This window comes from Ambystoma mexicanum, chromosome 2q (assembly GCF_040938575.1).
Source record: "Ambystoma mexicanum isolate Mex_15411 chromosome 2q, UKY_AmexF1_1, whole genome shotgun sequence".
Taxonomy (NCBI): Eukaryota; Metazoa; Chordata; class Amphibia; order Caudata; family Ambystomatidae; genus Ambystoma; species Ambystoma mexicanum.
This window is the reverse complement of record NC_090924.1, coordinates 814,920,259-814,938,152: the sequence shown is the minus strand read 5'-3', so window position 1 is coordinate 814,938,152 and position 17,894 is coordinate 814,920,259. Positions and strand designations below refer to the sequence as shown.

At 44.1% G+C, this 17,894-nt stretch overlaps 1 protein-coding gene across 1 annotated transcript in view; it reads left to right on the top strand.

Moving 5' to 3' along the window:
* The first annotated feature begins 1,698 nt into the window (after window positions 1–1,698).
* The window catches only part of GJD4 (gap junction protein delta 4), a 135,353-nt gene continuing 119,157 nt past the window's right edge, over window positions 1,699–17,894 (top strand). The window contains exon 1 of the mRNA XM_069646742.1: window positions 1,699–1,823. Within this exon, the coding sequence (XP_069502843.1) occupies window positions 1,760–1,823 (64 nt within the window). The 5' untranslated portion in view covers window positions 1,699–1,759. The remainder of the gene's footprint in view (window positions 1,824–17,894) is intronic.

Here is a 17,894-nt window from a genome sequence, read left to right as displayed (position 1 = left end):
TGGAAACAACGGTGGCGGTAAACCCGCCGCCACCGTTGTTTCCATGCCGGGCGATCACAACTCCTGCAGGCGGGAGGTGATGTTCCCGCCAGGTCTGACCTGGCGGGTTTAACGCCGCCCGCCTGCAGGCGGACGAGGAAACACCGGCAGCATTACGAGATGCTGCCGGTGTTTCCATGATCCCCATTCCCATTGAGTCCCATAGGATTAACACCATTCCGCCTCCGTGATTCCCGGAAAACCGGGGTTGTAATGCCCCGGTAATTCCGGGAATCACGGAGGCGGAATGGTAATATGAGTCCGGCGGTAACCAGGCCGTTTTACCGCCACGGTTACCGCCGGACTCGTAATGAGGCCCAGTGTCTTATGGAAATACTGTGATGAAGAAGATTACAGGAGTTATACAAACGACTCTTTCATGTGACTTCCAACGTACTGAGAAGAGGCGGCCCTGAGGAGGCCTGAAGAGTGCATTATCGATACAGACAAGGGTCTTTGACATTGTGCTGGGGAGGATTCAGCAACGGACCATAAAAATAGCAGACAACGGATTGCCTGAAAGAGAACCAGGGAAAACAGAGAAAAGCCAGCGAAAAGCAGACTCCTGCATGGGAAGTTAACACCCGGCCACTAAGAAGCAAGTCCTCAGTCGGAGGACGTGGCTAGAGGGTCGGAGGAAGCCTCTGGAGCTAGAAGCAGGCCCAACCAATGCCGAAGTGCTAATCCGGTGAACAGTGGCGTGACCTCGACGAGGTGGCCCGGTAGGTCCCTTAACAACGCTGATACCGTTGAACCAGAGGCCCAAAACTGTAATGACCCCCATTAACTTTCAGAAGTCTGCTGTAAAAAAACACTGGCAGGAAGTTCGAACTCAAAGGTTGATCGTAAGTCTTGAAAAACCTAGCTCGAAGAGATTTTAGGAGGATGTGTTTTGGGAAGGGAAGAACAGGAAATGGGATTAACATGGCCGTGCACAGTCAATGGGTAGGTAAATAACCAAGCAGCTCCTGCAAGCTTTTTATCCCTCCTCATATGCCAATTGTCGTTAGCTGTACTCCAATGCAATAGTTTCTGCTTAGAGGCAGCGCTAAAGCACCACCTAATAACCAACACTATAAACACGTGCCTCAAGTAAAAACAATACTCCCATTAGACCTCACTTTTTACAGAAAGGACCTATCATTCCAGACAGACCAGATAGCGAAAGGCTAGCTTCTAGCTTAAAGGCGCATACTTATAACCCCACAAGTAGAATGATGTAGCACAGAGATTAACCAGTCAGGCTGCACTAAACCCAGGGAAGGCTGCTGAAGATGGATACTGCGTTGCCCAAGAGAAACACACGGCCTCTGCTATTTTCTGAAATGGCCTCTCTGTCTCTCCACTAAACTATTTCAGCAATTCGGGGATGCTGGAATGCTCTTGAAGTGCAGGAATAGCCTACAATGGCTGCGATGGCTCCTCTACTCGTTATGGGGTCCCATTTGGCAGTAACCTTTAGCCACCGAAGTACGTGTGTGCATCAGATGGACTGAGGGCATTGGACGCGAAGCAATTGGCACACTCAGTGACCACTTCAAGCCCCGGAGTTGGCAGCATAATACCACACGTAGGGAAAAGTTCTATTAATAGCGCCATGTTTTCTGCTCCGGTTACTAAAATAACACTTGTATTTGCTCTGCTTTAGCTCACGTTTGCGTTCCGCGTGCCACATCCGCGAGGTCTGTGCACGCTCGGCCATTTCCCCCCCATTCGGGCCATGGAGTACTGGAGATGTCTGGGGTTTGTAATGATAACGCTCAACTGCAACGTGACCATTGTGGGTAAGGCTCGATTTTCATGTTTCATTCAACATATACGGCTGAATTCTGACCACTGACCACATTTCTCCTTTAGCGGGGCTTTCATTTCCTCCGGTGGTCCACCGGCCACGTGAATGTAGCTCTCTCTGACCCTTGATTTCAAAATATGACATTCATTGATGCTGTTAACATTCGAAATGGAATCAGGACATACTATATAACAGAGACATTGGGATTTGTCTGTGGGATTTTTACCTTAACGGGGTGTAAATATGAACGTGCAATTCATTGGCACTGCTGGGGGATGGATGTGTGATGCACACGTAACGGACATGTGATCGGCATATTAAAGCTGTCCAACAGGCTAACACATTTTAATGCCACGAATTCTGTCCCAGCTATGCTCTTAATCAATCAATAGAAAATTCGCTAATTTATGAACGAATCTCGAACGGACGGAGGAGTCGGTTAGTCATTTATACAGGAGAAATGTCTGCATTTTTAAGGGGCAATATTCCTGGTCGATAGTGCTTTCGCGGTCCTAATCCCTCACTAGCTGTAGGTAACGTGACGAGCCCTATGCTGTCTTTACAAGGAAGCTTAAATAGCAGACCCTCAATGATAGCAGAAAGATAGCTCAGCGCGTTAAGCCCGTGATGCTCTGAGTGCAACCTTCGGGTCTCCGGGCCGTATCTGCAAGAGATACCCTCCGACTTTTACCCTTCTGGCGTCGATAAAATGAGGACGACTGATCTGAGCGATGCTTCATAGTAAGAAAGCACATGAGAAATGACAGAGGTGCTCTAGCTACGTGTCTATTTCTTTGCTGCTTTAGAGGTCTCTTGTTTCTGTATAAAGTCCAATGTGTGCCAATTCCTTTTGTATTTTCTAATTCTGCACATGTCGTTAAATAAAACGCGCACTCCTTTTAATCTTGCAACACGCCCATTATTTCAAGATCTTTCCCCGCGATCTCAAACGTGCCCTCTCTAAGAAGTGCTTCTATTTTGTGCGAGTTCGGTTGGTGGAAGCAAATATTTCCCGTGGGAAATGACCCACGTGCCCTGCTTTAGCCAGGTGACAGCTGGGCGCGAGCGGTTGGGGGTGGGGTCCCCACTTAAGTCTCTGAAAACGAGACCACAGCTCTCGCATTGGGTATGAGACCCAGGACCAGGAGGAAGGGGGCGGAGAGACCACCATCGTGTAAGGCCTGGGTGGAAAGGACAATCCTACTTTTGGATATTAAGTGCTTGAATCGTCGTGGTTGTAAGAGACACTCTTATTCTGGGTGGAAAAGCAAGGAGTCGGCGTTCTGGTTTTCCGGTGTGTGTGTGTGCCCCTAGATGGTTGGAGGGATATGCTGTGGTGCTGCACAGGTGTTATACCCGTACATGTCTGCTAGTCTCAACCTTTTGTCTGCACAGGTGGCATGCCCTCCTATCAACAGGGGCGCCCGCTCATGAACCATGATACTCATTGGTGGGCAACATGTTAAGACACTTATAAGTAATAAATCGTCTGATTAAGTAAGAACAGGGCTTTAAAAGATATTGACGAGGACTTCCAACGGGGTTAGCCAGATTTGTCAAATTCAGTATCTTTTTTTTGGTTACTCAGCTTTTCCATGTTGGCCGCACTGTCCCAGTCTGCTGTTTTTACCTTTAATAGGCAGAGGTAAGTGGGACAATATTCAGCTGCAGGAGGCGGTAAACCAATATCATTTAAGTGGATCTGTACCATTTCCTGTATAAAGCGGATTTTAAGGGTTAGCTTTAGTACCAGACGCTATCAAATTCAGCAGGGAGCTGTTTCCAGTTTGAGCCCAGCTAAGCTTAACAACAACCTAGCTACGCTGTAGCAGCCAGAGCGCTCTCAGCGAAGTCACGCCCAGTTCGCATCTGAGAGCCTCAACTGGCACAGCCTGCCGGACACTTAAGATGGAACGCAACAGTTTCCTGTTCAGCACATCCAGCCACTTAAAATATTTTAATGGCAATGCCTCTATGCCATATAAGATTGCAGGGATAATGCTGACTTTATGCATCTCGAGGACGCCCTCTATGTCCTGCCCGCCCTTGCTAAGAATGAACTGATGGATAACTGACCATTTCCTAAATACTTTTTGCGTAATATATGTCTCATAAAAAATTAGATTAGGGCGAGGAGTAAAAGGCAACCCCAGATAGACACAAGTCTTCACAATTTCCAGGGGTTCCGCACCTATCTGCGATTGAAAACATGTCTTACTTCTGGATTGTACGCCCACGACCATCATTTTTGTTTTCTTATAGTTTAATCAGCATGTTATTATTAGCAGCATAAGTGTGTAATGCATGTAACGAGTGCTGCAGGCCTATGGGCGTATAATCCAGCACAATGGTGTCATCAGCAAAGGCCATCCAGGGTCTGCGCTCGCCGCCCCTGCGCCGTGGAAAATTGCGGCAAGTGCATAGAGTCTGGTCCATGTCAGAGATGTATAAATTAAAAAGAAGGGGTGCCAAAACCCACTCCTGCTTAAGTCCTCTGTTCGTAGAAATAGCACTGGTATTCTGACCAGTTTGGTCCATTCTAACTACCACTGAAGTGTCAGCGTACAAAGGCTTGATAAAATACACTAAACGAGGGTCAGTACCCCATTTAAAAGGTTTTTCCCAGAGGAAGTTACGTCAGACAATCGAAAGCATAGGCATATCCTACACAGCACACATAAGGTGACCTATTCTGGTTCTTTATGGTGTCCGTTATTATATAATGGAGTGCTAATATATTTAAATAGGTGCTGTTGCCCCTCCTAACACCAATCTGCAGTTTACCCAGGAGTCCTTGCTCACCCACTCAGGCCTGAAGCTTCCTAAGAAGAAGAAGAGAGCCGGAAATCTTCCTGCTTGAATCCAACATGGCCAACAGCCTATCGTTTGCTGGAGCCAAGCAGTCTCGCTTCTTGGTAACGGGGATGAGCACTGACTTGCACCAGCTAGCCGGGATATTGCCATTCATCAATATGTGGTGAAAGGAAAGAGTGAATGCCGTGCCCATAATACCGGATTGCCCCAGAGTACGGCATTAGCCAGGCCATCAGGCCCAGGTGCCTGTGGGGCTTTACATCTATTTAGAGCTAAGAGTACACCCTCATACTCAAAGCCCTGTGCAAAACCTGCCTTGTACCCGGAATGGTCCGCCAATGTCTTATCTACAGTTGCGTCGTAATACACATTTTTGACATGGCATAACCATTAAGACTCAGGCGAGGGATTCAACTCCAGAGGGGAAGCTTGAGTTAAATACTGCCGATAATACCCCAAGAACTTTTTATTAACATTGCGTCGCAGTATTGAAAGCAAGAAGCGCCAGTTGGCATTATTTACAGTATTCCTTTGGGTACGTAGCCAGTTCTTGTGATGCATACAAAGTTTATTACATATTCTTCCTTCATAGGGCAAGTTACTATTTCTCTGTGTACCACGTATAGCTCTGCGCAATTTCTTCTTCCTGTTTGCAATAAGGATAACAAACAGCCTCTTTTTGCGAGCTCACACACTCGGGCCGGGCAGACCACTTTCATTAAATCACTCAACATTCTTTGAATGTCCCAGTTATATCTAGCCAAGAATGAATCCATTTCCTCATTAAAATGGAAGAGCCAGCTGTTCTATTTCTTAACATTTTAGTCAGTCCACCGAACCTGATTGCCTTATGAGGTGATTGATGTAGAAAACTGATGACCGAGTTCATGGTCTAGGACCTTTTCTTTTTTTAAATTAGTCTTTATTTCATTTAGTATCACAACTATGAAAAGTAATGCACCTGGGGCGGATGGCCTGCCTGGTGAGTTTTACAAGGTGTACGTGCAGGAGCTGCTGCAGCCTCTGCTGGCCTTGTTTAACGAGGCATACGAACAGGGAGAACTCCCGTTGTCCTTCCGTGAGGCCATGATTGTCCCATTACTGAAACCAGGCAAAACGGCTGTTGAGTGTGGATCTTATAGACCTCTGTCCTTGCTAAACCAGGACAGCAAAATACTCACGGCAGTGCTGGCCAACAGGTTGAAAAAAGTGATTGGCAAGCTGATCCACCCGGATCAAACGGGATATATCCAAGGCAGGAATATCAGTGATAACCATAGGAGGCTGCACCATGTTATCGACCATACTAAGGATGACACGGGCGAGATGGCGGTAGTGTCGCTGGATGCGGTCAAGACCTTCGATTCAGTGAGATGGCCTTGGCTGAAAGCGGCCCTGCAGGGGTACGGCGTGGGCGCTGGTTATATCAGATGGGTCCAGTTGTTATATAGCAGCCCGGTGGCTAGGGTCAAGACTGGGGCCACAGTCTCGGATGCCTGGCAGCTTAGCAGGGGGACCAGGCAGGGATGCCCTTGGTCACCCATGTTATATATACTTGCGCTGGAACCGCTGGCGATATGCCTGCGGCAACAATACAGTGAGGTGGGCATTAACACTGCCAGCGGCAGCCACTTAACATCTCTCTATGCGGACGATATGCTGTTGTACCTTCGCTACCCGGAGGAGAACCTGCAGTACGTACTGGAAGTACTGGATCATTACGCTGTCCTCTCGGGCATATCAGTGAACCCAGGAAGTCTAGCCTGTTCCCTTTGGGCAGGTACAGGGACGTCCCGTTGGAGAGGCTGCCTGTGTTGCCAATACCATGGCGGACCGACACGTTTAGGTACCTGGGGGTAAATATTTACCACCGGACTGAGGCGGTGCACACGCATAACACAGAGAAAGCCATAGAGGGGGTCAATAACAGCATGACATTCTGGTCCAGATTGCCCCTGTCCATGATGGGGAGGGCAGCTTTGCTGAAAATGGTGGTCCTTCCCAGACTCCTGCACTTCTTCGTGAACGTCCCGTATTTGATCCCTAAAAGCCTATTTGTACGACTTCATAGTATGTGTAGGGGCTTCGTGTGGGGTAACTCCAGGAATAGGGTGGCCCTGTGGAAGCTTCAGAACCCGTACGAGAAGGGGGGTATAGGCTTGCCCAACTTCGAACTATATTATCTGGCGGGACAACTGTTGTATGTGGCCAGGTGGTTGTCTGATGAAGATTCGGCGGAATCTAGGTTGCTGCGTGATGATGCGGCCCCATATTTCCTGAGAGAGGTGGTGTGGCTACAAAGGAATAAACTGACGGGAAGAGGGTGGCTATTGAGGTTGGGATGGGAGGTCTGGCACAGAACATGGAAATTGATGGGGGAGTCAGAACCACTATCTTGGCAGGTCCCGCTGGTGGCCCTGTGCGAAAACGACACCCAACTGTTTCACTCTGTCCGCAGGCATTGGGAGCCGGTGGGCCTGGCCACGCTTGGGGACATATGGAGAGAGGGGGAGGCGCTGGACTTTCAAAAGTTGCAGGATGAGACGGGGGTGCACAGAGGCCAGTACATCACCCATGCTAGGCTAGTAAAACGTGTAAGAAAGAGATGGCCGGAGACGGCACTGGCAGATGATCCTGATGCCACCCTTGAAACTATGTATGATGTCTCAGAGGGTGGGCATGAAATATCACGAATATACAAACTCCTCAGAACGAAGGCTGGGAAAGCGTTGCCCCAACTGAGGCATGAATGGGAAGAGGAGATGGGTGAACTCATGACGGAGGGTCAGTGGAAGAGGGTCCTGGGATATCATAAAAAGGTGTCCAGAAATGCACGGCTCCAACAACTCCAGTTCTACATTACTCACAGGGCCTACCTGACTCCCCAGAGGATCGCACGTTTCGGAGGCTCGATTACTCAAAAATGCCCCAGGTGTGGGGAGGTGGAAGCTGGGTTGCTACATATGTTTTGGGCCTGCCCGGAAGTGTATAGATTTTGGGAGGAGGTCAAGATGAAGCTCGCAAGTGGGGGAGTGGTGTTGGACGTGGGATCTGCCTGGTCATGTATGCTTGGGATCTTCCCCAGGCCCAGACACTTTGGGCACCTGAGCAAGCTGAGGGACCTGGCATATGTTCTGGCCAAACGCAGGATTGCCATGAACTGGAAATCGGCTAGCAGGCCGAGAGTGGAACTATGGTGGGCGGACATTATGAGGTGGGCGGAGGCTGAATCCGTGGTCTGGTTTGAAGCGGTCACTAGAGGGGGCGAGGAGGAGATAGGGCCCTTGCTGGCCTGGCGACAATTGGTGGCCTCTATGACCAACCCACAACAGGGCTTGGACGACTCTGAGAATTCTGAAGATGTGCCTACGGACAATGTTTCTCCTGACGGTGCCCCGACTGAGGATACAAGGGAGCCGGCTCTGGCTTGATGGGGGGTGGGGGGAGTTTTCCCTTTTTTTTTTTCTTTTTCCTTTCTCGTATTTTCTTTTGTGGTTTCTGTAAATAATTAACAGTTGTATTGTGTTGTGTGTTGTTTGTTTTTCTAAAATATAAAATCAATAAAATATTTTAAAAAAAAAAAAAACTATGAAAAGTAAACAAAATGAATACTGTACAAAGCAAATATGCGCGGCTTTCGTTAAAACTGGCACTATTACTGGATGGTACCCAATCCATACATGACAACCCACCCGATTTAGGCGGGAGACTCCCGATTTGTAGGTGAAAAATATTGCTTTTTTCACAGTCTTCCCACTAAAATAACTTTAGCCCCAATGCATTCCTATGGGGAAATATGTGTATCCCGATTTCCCTGTGGAAATCTCCCTCCCGGTGCATCTGAATGTTGGCCTGTATGCACAATCTCCCATTCATAAATAAACCACAATTGACTTTCTTCTGCATCCTACTCTCAGGATTACTAATAATGGAGGTTCTTTTTGTCTTTGATTCAGTAAGGCGGCCAGGGTGTGTGGAGTGAAAAACTCTTTTTATAATAATCAGTTTTAGAAAGACCCCTATGAGATCGCTTGGAGTGGTTGTTTATTTAAATCAAACTGCCACACCCCCTGCCACATACATGTGCGTGCAGGGGCTGACAGTCGGTGGTCGGATGGGATCAAGGAAGTCAAAGACATCTGAGGAAACTGTACAGGTATGTATGTATGAATGTATGTGTGTATGTTTTTGTGTATGTATAGCGTGGAGTGGAGGCGGATGTAGAAAGGAGCGGGAGGGGCAGGGACAGGAAGGTGTGTCCAAGTGTGTTTGTGTGTGTTGGGAGTTCGAGGGGGTATATTTTTGTCTGGGGAAAGAAGGTGGCTGAGGTAGAAAAGAGGAGGTTCGGGTGGCGATACCTGATTAAAAATAAATCCCACTATCATTGGTGAGGGTGAGGGTTGGGGCAGTTTGGGGGATAGGCTGCCATTGGGCTTCATGGGGGTTTCATCCCACCAAAAATGTCATATTCTGCAATTGAAGGCCGCACAAAATCAGCCAAAGAATCAGTCTTTTTGTGTTCGCTCTTTAATGTGCAGAAATATATTTAATTGGTCAGGGCTAGTATCCTTATTTCAGTGAAAACTGTATTACTCTATTCAGTAGCAATGGAACCAAACGGTGGGATGTAGGGGGAGAAAAAAGCTGAAAAATCCAGGTCCCAGAAATACAGATAATGTAATTGCAGCCTGCAGTGGGTATAGTTTACCAGGCAAAATAGAAAAGTGGCGGTGTGCACTTTTAATTGATTCGGCCAGTACCAAAAACAGATACATTTTGACTTCATAGCACATTGAGTTGGAACCCAGGCTCCCACTCATGTTTCTCTCTTCCTTGAGTGCCTTGAAGTGATTTTGTGTCCATGATCACTTCAAGTGGGCACCCAATCAATAATCGCTGGTGTTCACCTACACAGGTTAGCATAGGCTCCACACAAACTCTGCATCAGGCAACGTCTTCTCTCATCGCCACATGGTATAATGCACCACCAAGATGGCTGGTGTCACACCGATTTACCAGTCAAAGGCCCCAGTAAGGCAAAGGGTGGGCATCCCCGAAGACTACCTTGAGTGAGTTTGCTTGCAGACTATTTGGACCTCAGCTCTGGGGTCCCGGAAAGCGGCCAGGGTCTGAGAAGCTTTGTCAGAACGCCACTCTTTTAGTCGGTCACTGATTCCACCACCAACGTTCAACTATCTGCTCACCTCAGGTAAATTGTTGTTTGCAGGAAGATTGTATATTGGAAAGAGCAAAACCTTTTTTTTCTTTTTATGAACCAAATATTGCTTGAGAAAACCTAACAACACACACATATATATATATATATATATATATATATATATATATATATATATATATATATATATATATATATATTGAAAAAAGAATGGGGAAAACAGCCGGACCTCCAGCACCCCAATAAAGGGGACCTGCACTCCAATCAATCTGCACGGTCCTCTGTGCTGTGCCAAATCTCGAAAAAACAGCCTGACTCGGTCGATTTCCTCAAAATGTCCAAAGGTCATTAATTATTAAACCATTTTCAAAATATAAAAAAAAGAAGAACGCTCGTATGGCGCGTTTCACAGCGTGCTCGCTGCTTGTTCACATACAAATGTTTGAAGCATCAAGGGTGATGTATATACTCATACACACTCTAAGTCTCTATGGTTTCCACTCCACTTTCTCCACATTGTGTGTGAGGTTTTAGACACAGATACTATGGCGGCCATTTTAAGCTGATTTCTAAACCACTAGTGGTATACTTATAAAACTCTTATATAAGCTTGATTATGATATGCTTTCTCACTAATAAGTGCAATCGGCCATTACAAAATATGCATATATTAATATCAGTAAAAAAACTTTGTTAAAGGGACGTTATGGTTCAAAGTAAAAACGAAAAAACCCTGAAATTCGGCAGTTATGGTAAGATAAGCAACCATAACTCGCGCCACTGTGCACTGCTAACACTAACACCCAGGACATCAAAGATGACATCACAAATGTAATTGATGACATCACTGATGACATCACATGGCTGCCTCTCCCTTTTTTCCTTTACTGACATATCTAAGCCACATAGTTTTCTTCAGTAACAGTCAGGAAGTAAAAATTGAAAAGGTACTATATTTGTAGACTTAGGGTCAAGTCATATCATATGAAACATATATATAGCGGAAGACACAGGCTTGAAAGAGAGCAATCCTTTCTGTGCATGAAGATAATCATTAGAGTTATCAGCACTTTCTCATAGTTTTTTTTTATTACTATACTTTCCCTGGATATGCTCATATTTGTATACATTGTACTCACACTCCTTTCCTTAGGGTTCACAGACATCATTTGATACACATACATACAGTAAGTAGCAGCTTTGAAACAGAACAGTCATTTCTCTGCATAAAGATAATCAGTCCAGTTATGAACTCTTTCTGCTACTACTTCTGCTTTTTTGCTTACTTCTCTGTCCCTGTACATACTCATATTTGTATATGTTGTTGTCTCTTTGTGTTTTTTCTGTATTAAGTGTAATTATGTATTAAGTGGGTTTTATTAGCTACTTATTACATGTTTCACAGTACGCAAAACTCTAATAAGAAAGCAGTTATCATTTCATTATTCTACATGGCAAGATTATGAATATTGCACCTTCATCATGTATACTGCACACACTGCCTAAGTTTCTGCATGAGTTGCTTAGTATACTGGATAGAACTTCATAATAGAATGCTATTTATATCAATGCATTGCTTAATGCACTAATTAGCTCATGATATTTATTCAAATGATCCTTGACACTTTTTGGTCAACATTATAAGAATCCCTCCTACAGAGTTTTCATGAAAAGTAAATGCACATGTGATGTCATCAGTGATGTCATCAATTACATTTGTGATGTCATCTTTGATGTCCTGGGTGTTAGTGTTAGCAGTGCACGGTGGCGCGAGTTATGGTTGCTTATCTTACCATAACTGCCGAATTTCAGGGGTTTTTGGTTTTTACTTTGAACCATAACGTCCCTTTAGCAACGTTTTTTTACTGAATCTGATCGGTTTTTAGTAGCGCAACTTAACCATAACATCCCTTTAACAAAGTTTTTTTACTGAATCTGATAGGTTTTTAGTAGTGCAAATTAACCATAACATCCCTTTAACAAAGTTTTTTTACTGAATCTGATAGGTTTTTAATAGCGCAACTTAACCATAACATCCCTTTAACAAAGTGTTTTTACTGAATTTCATAGGTTTTTAGTACCGCAACTTAACCATAACGTCCCTTTAACAAAGTTTTTTTTACTGAATATATATATATATACATATATATATATTCAGTGAAACAACTTTGTTAAAGGGACGTTGTGGTTCAAAGTAAAACCGAAAAACCCCTGAAATTCGGCAGTTATGGTAACATAAGCAACCATAACTCACGCCACCGTGCACTGCTAACACTAACACCCAGGACATCGAAGATGACATCACAAATGGGTCAATCGGGGTGCTGTCCGCGAAGCGAACACAGATATCACTAATTTTTTTGCCTTACATTTTGGTCATTTTGTAAAAAAAACTACTGGACGGATTTACACCAAATTTGCAAAAGCACGCTTTCAGGGCCAGGCCGCCGCTCCTGCCGCAAATTTGGTGTAAATCCGTCCAGCGGTTCGGACTGTAGCCGTGCGCAAAGTTTTTTCCCATTCAGTCTATGGGAAAAAAAAGTTTTGGGACCCCCCTATAACTTTTCCCCCCCTGGACGAATCCTCACCAACCTTTGCAAAAAAGTTCAGAGTGGGCCATATACTTTTTTTGCAAAGTTTGGTGAGGATTCGTCCAGGGGGAGCAAAGTTATAAGCCGCCCAAAAAGTGCTCTTCCTATGGAAACACCAACTTAACCATAACTACATGGCCGCTACCGCAGCCATGTAATATATCATGCATCAAGGCTATTTTCCTGAGGAGAAAATACACATTTTAAAATATTTATTTTTAGCTAAATGCATCTGAGCCAGGACAACAACAATTGTTATTTTCACAATAAAGTGCATAGTGCTTGATTCTTCAAAAAAGGCATGGCAGCCATTTTTTGTCATTATAATCATAAAGTGCTTAATGCATGAGGATAAAAACAGAGCTGCCCATATTTTTATAATGATTATAAAGTGCTTAGTGCATCTGAACCATAACAACAACAATTGCTATCATCACAATAAAGTGCATAGTGCTTGAAAAGTGCTTAGTTCCTTAGTAAGAGAATAGCAGCCATTTTTTTGTCATTATAATTATAAAGTGCTTAATGCACAAGGATAAAATTATAGCTGCCCATATTTTCATTCTGATTATAAAGTGCTCAATGCCTTCTTGAAAAATGTGCATCCTAAAATGCATCATGCATGATCATTGTAGCAGCCATAGCGATTGTTGCCAAAATGGGATGTTCTGTGCCAATCCTGTAATGCACTCTAAGCTTGAAAAATAAGCAATAGTTTCTAATTTCAGTTTGGTGGGAAGCATATCATGCTTATGTGAATGCCTTTCTATCCTATATATCATATGCCGCATGTTTGGGGCAAACTGAAAATAGACTGGGCGTGTAGAAGATATTCCAACAATAGTCTATATTTGTACTCAGGATCCCAGCTATCATCAGCATTACACATCTCAACCACATGGATATATGTCATGACTCTAAATTAACAACTGTAGACAAATCAAGTAAGAAACCAACACAAGACTGTGCTACCCCACCTAATCACCAATTTAAAAAAACTGAGAATAGCATACAGCCATCTCTGGAAATTCTACAGTGAAACTACAAAAATCCTATGAAGAAAAGTCTAACAATTTCATTAACATCAGTTTACTATTTGATGATAGGGCACCATTTTTTCCTTGTTTCTTAAACATGCTATTTGTAGACGCAAATAAAGACCTGTTTTGAGAAAAGATATGAAGAACAGCCACACTTGCTTCAGACTTATATGTTCGTTCAAGTTCCTAAAAACGTGTGCAATTCTTCATCCAAATTGTATCCCTTTGGCTTTTTCGTTTCAAAATCTAAAATGAATCTTGTTTCCATTTGTCGGAGTTCTAATTCTTAATTGCCCCTTCTAGGATTTTCTTTCACGTGATGTAGACCAAAAAATCTGAAACTTTCAATTTTCCCTCCACGGACTTCTTTAAAGTGTACTTCCATTGGGTATGAAACCTCAAAATTCTTGATTGCTCTCATGTGCTGTAGAACTCTCAGTTTTAACTTCCCAATGGTACTTCCAATGTACCATAACTTGCACGAGCATGTGAGGGCATATACTACAAATTCCGTGTTGCATGTCATTCTTGCTTTTAATTCCATTGTATGACCCAATACTGGATGTATATAAGTGGTGCTGTTCATGGCATGTTGACAGGCTTAACACTCTGAACACTTCAAGAAGCCGGAAATAGCAGTAGGATGGTTACTGCTTGCTAGTAGCAGCATATTGGGGCTAGTCGGTTTCCTATAGAGTTCAGTAATTATTTCATGTTTGTCTGATTTTACTACAACATCAAGAAAAATGATTGACTCTCGACTATGTGTTTCTGTGAAATGTAGTTTCAGATCGTTAATATTTAGAATTTTCACAAAATCAAGCCAATCTTTGTCATCTCCATTCCATAGGATAAACATATCATCAATAAATCTTAGCCAAAGGACCACCTGATCACTGTATTTGCTGTTGGTTTCAGTCCATACTGTTGTTTTTTCCCACCAGCCCATTGTTAAATTAGCGTACCATGGAGCAAAGCTAGTCCCCATGGGCATACCTGTCAACTGATTATAGAATTTATTGTTAAATAATAAGACATTGTTGGTTAAACATAAGTCTGTCATTTCCATAATCATTTGGCCATGTGAGAGATAATTATGTGATCTACTGTCCAAAAAATGTTTGCACACTGTTTTTCCATTGCAGTGCTCAATTGATGTGTATAGCGACACTACGTCTAGTGTTGCAAACATATAATCTTCCTCCATTACTCAGGAAATCCTGTGTGTTCCGTAGGTACGATGGTAAAGTAAACACCCAGGGCAGAAGGGTCTGATCAATATACTTGGACATGTTTTCCAAAGCTGCACCATTTAATGTAACAATCGGTCTACCAGGAGGATGTAAAAGATTTTTGTGCACCTTTGGCCGGAAGTAAATGGTTGGTATAGTGGGGTATTTATTAAATCAAAAATTACAATCATCTTCTTTGAGGATATCTAGGTCCAGCCATTTGTTAAGTAGACCCTTTACTTTCATTGTAATTTGTTCAGATGGATTAGTTAGTTCATAACAGCTGGTATATATATATATATATATATATATTCATAACACATTTAAATGACATTCTTTGGTGCCAATCATACCATCATTTAAGCCTGCACAGAGGCAACTCTCCAGCTGCAGGAGTTGCATACAGGCTCCAAGGATATTTTTTGGTTACCAGATGTTTACAAGGGAGTTACACGTGCATAGACGTAAACTTCACAGCAACGCAAATAGCCCCTTGCCCCCGCCCCCACCCTCTAAGAGAGGGATGTGATGGTTCGTGCTGGAAGTATGTTAATTTTCAAGCAGCTAAGCAGCAGGACAGCGTGATGCTTTTGGGAACCCAGTGGGCAAGATATTTCCGGAGCTCTCTGCAGCAGCAACTTTGAGAGAGGAATGGGGTTGTGTGAACAACATATTATCAATGCTATTTAGCAGAAAAGGGTACTATTTTACCATTCATACCTCACACAGATGACAGATCCCATTATGCCCAACTGACACGTCAATAGTAAGGCAACATAATACTACTATGTCCAGTCAGTACAGCAGTGCCAGATTCCTTTACACATAGTTAGGACGGCAACGCCATACAGGCATTCTGTATCTCATTGTGCCCAGTGTGCAGAGTAATGTGCAATAATATTATGCCAGGTTGCCACATCAGTGGCAATTTGTTTTGCCCATGCTGGAAAGCCGGGATAGGTTCTAGTATGCCTACTTAGTGCAGTTTTGCTAGATTACACCCCCCACAAGGCTTCATTACGTTCAATTAACACATTCCATTATTCCCATTTTTGTGCCCAGGTAGTACAGTGAGGCCGTACTCCATTATGTCCTCTTAGCACAGTAAGGCCAGATTCATAGATAGATTCCAGTATGCTCAGTCACCCTGGTAAGGACAGATTCTAGTGCACCCAATTAGCAAAGTAAAATCAGTGGCATGGTAAGGACAGGATTCAATATCCAGCTACCACAGCAAAGGCACATTGAATTAGCTACACATAATTTAGCTGTGCCATATTCCATTATGCACAGTTCTCATGAGAACACCAGATTCCATCATAACAGTTTAACGGAAGATGCAAGATTCCAGTGTGCCCAGATACAGCAACAGGGATAGATTCCATTATGCCAATGCAGCACAGGAAGGGCAGAGTTCAATGCCCCAGCTAGCATAGTGACCTCATATCAAAGTATGCAAAGTTAGTTCAGTAAGTTGGAATAGAATCCACTACACCTTGAATCCATCTGCCGCCTTACTTGGATTGTGCACTTCTTTCTTTCTTTCTTTCTTTCTTTCTTTCTTTCTTTCTTTCTTTCTTTCTTTCTTTCTTTCTTTCTTTCTTTCTTTCTTTCTTTCTTTCTTTCTTTCTCTCTCTCTCTTTGTTTCTCTCTTTCTCTCTTTCTTTCTTTCTTTCTTTCTTTCTTTCTTTCTTTCTTTCTTTCTTTCTTTCTTTCTTTCTTTCTTTCTTTCTTTCTTTCTTTCTTTCTTTCTTTCTTTTCCCCAGCCCTTGTTCCTCCTCCTGCTCCCTCTCTCAGCCCGCCCCCAATTGGGTACTGGCCCGTTGTTCCTGCTTGCCTGCATGTATAACGTAGTGCTTGGCTCAGCGTACTTCATCTGCTTGCCTGAAGCACAGGGTGAGGACCAATCGTTCTGCTCGTGTTTAGTAAGGTTGTATTAATCCATCTGACGACTTACTTGAATTGTGCATTTGATCTGCATTTTTCATCAGCCGCCTTGCGGCTTCTTTCTTTCTTTCTTCTTTCTTTCTTTCTTTCTTTCTTTCTTTCTTTCTTTCTTTCTTTCTTTCTTTCTTTCTTTCTTTCTCTCTTTCGCATTGCTGTTGTGTTTAAAAACAGGCCGTTTTCCCTCTTCTAGAAAAGTCGAATCTGGGAGTTTTGCAGTGCGCAGACTTCAACTTAAATGCCTGTTTTTAACTTGCTCTGTTTCTGCACACCCTATTTCTGGCTACTCTTGGTTACTGTTGGGTCTATTGGTTACTGCTGCTACCACTGCCCCCCCCTTTGGCTGTTGATCTCTGTTGTCCCCCCCCTTTGTCTTCCGTCCATGCTGTTTCATAAGTTCCCCTTGTGGTTTGTTACCTGCTTGGGCTTCCTACTGTGTGAACCCTCCCCTCCGCTGCATCCTGCGTTGCGGGGCCCTGGGCTGTGTTGCTTTTTCCTCTCTTTCCTTTTTCCTCCTTGCACCCTCTATGATGCTTTGAATTTCTCCCATCTCCTATCCCTCTCACTAAGTCGGGTAGGAAAAAGTTCAAAAAGGATATCCTGGTCTACAACCCAGGGCTGCCTTTCGCTGATACCTACATCAGACAGACTTTCACCGACATCCTCTTTGTCATTCCCTCTCCAGACCTATGGACCCTCATATGGTCTCGGGACCCCCCTTATGGTCTCTGTTCTCTCTCCTTTCCTCTCCACTCCCATTAATGGTGGTACCCGTTGGGAGGTCCTCTTGGCATCCTTCTACTCCTCCAAAGCCACCATCAATGTCTATCAAAATGGTACCATCATGGTCCAGGGCTCTCAGACCAATTTCCTCTTTCTGGATAGGCATCTTCCACATCCTATCAACTTCCTCCCTTCTTCTGCCACTCCTTCTACCTTCTCTCTGGCCACTTTGCCACCTCTTTCCTCCTTCTCTGTCTCTTCTCTGGCCACTATGCCACCTCTGGCTACTGCCTCAACATCCACCTGGATGCATCTGACTACTCGTCTGGGCTCTTCTGCAAATTGTGTGACTCTCTCTCCCTTTCCATTCTACCCTCTGGTCCGATACACTCTGCTGGACACACCTTGGATTTTGTCATCTCCTCAGACATCCCCCTCTCTAACCCTCTCTCTTGGACTGACCACTTTCTATTCTCCTCCCACTTGAAGCTTCCTGCCTCCCAGGCCAAGTCCACCCCAGCACTGCCTCCTTCCTTCTCGGTC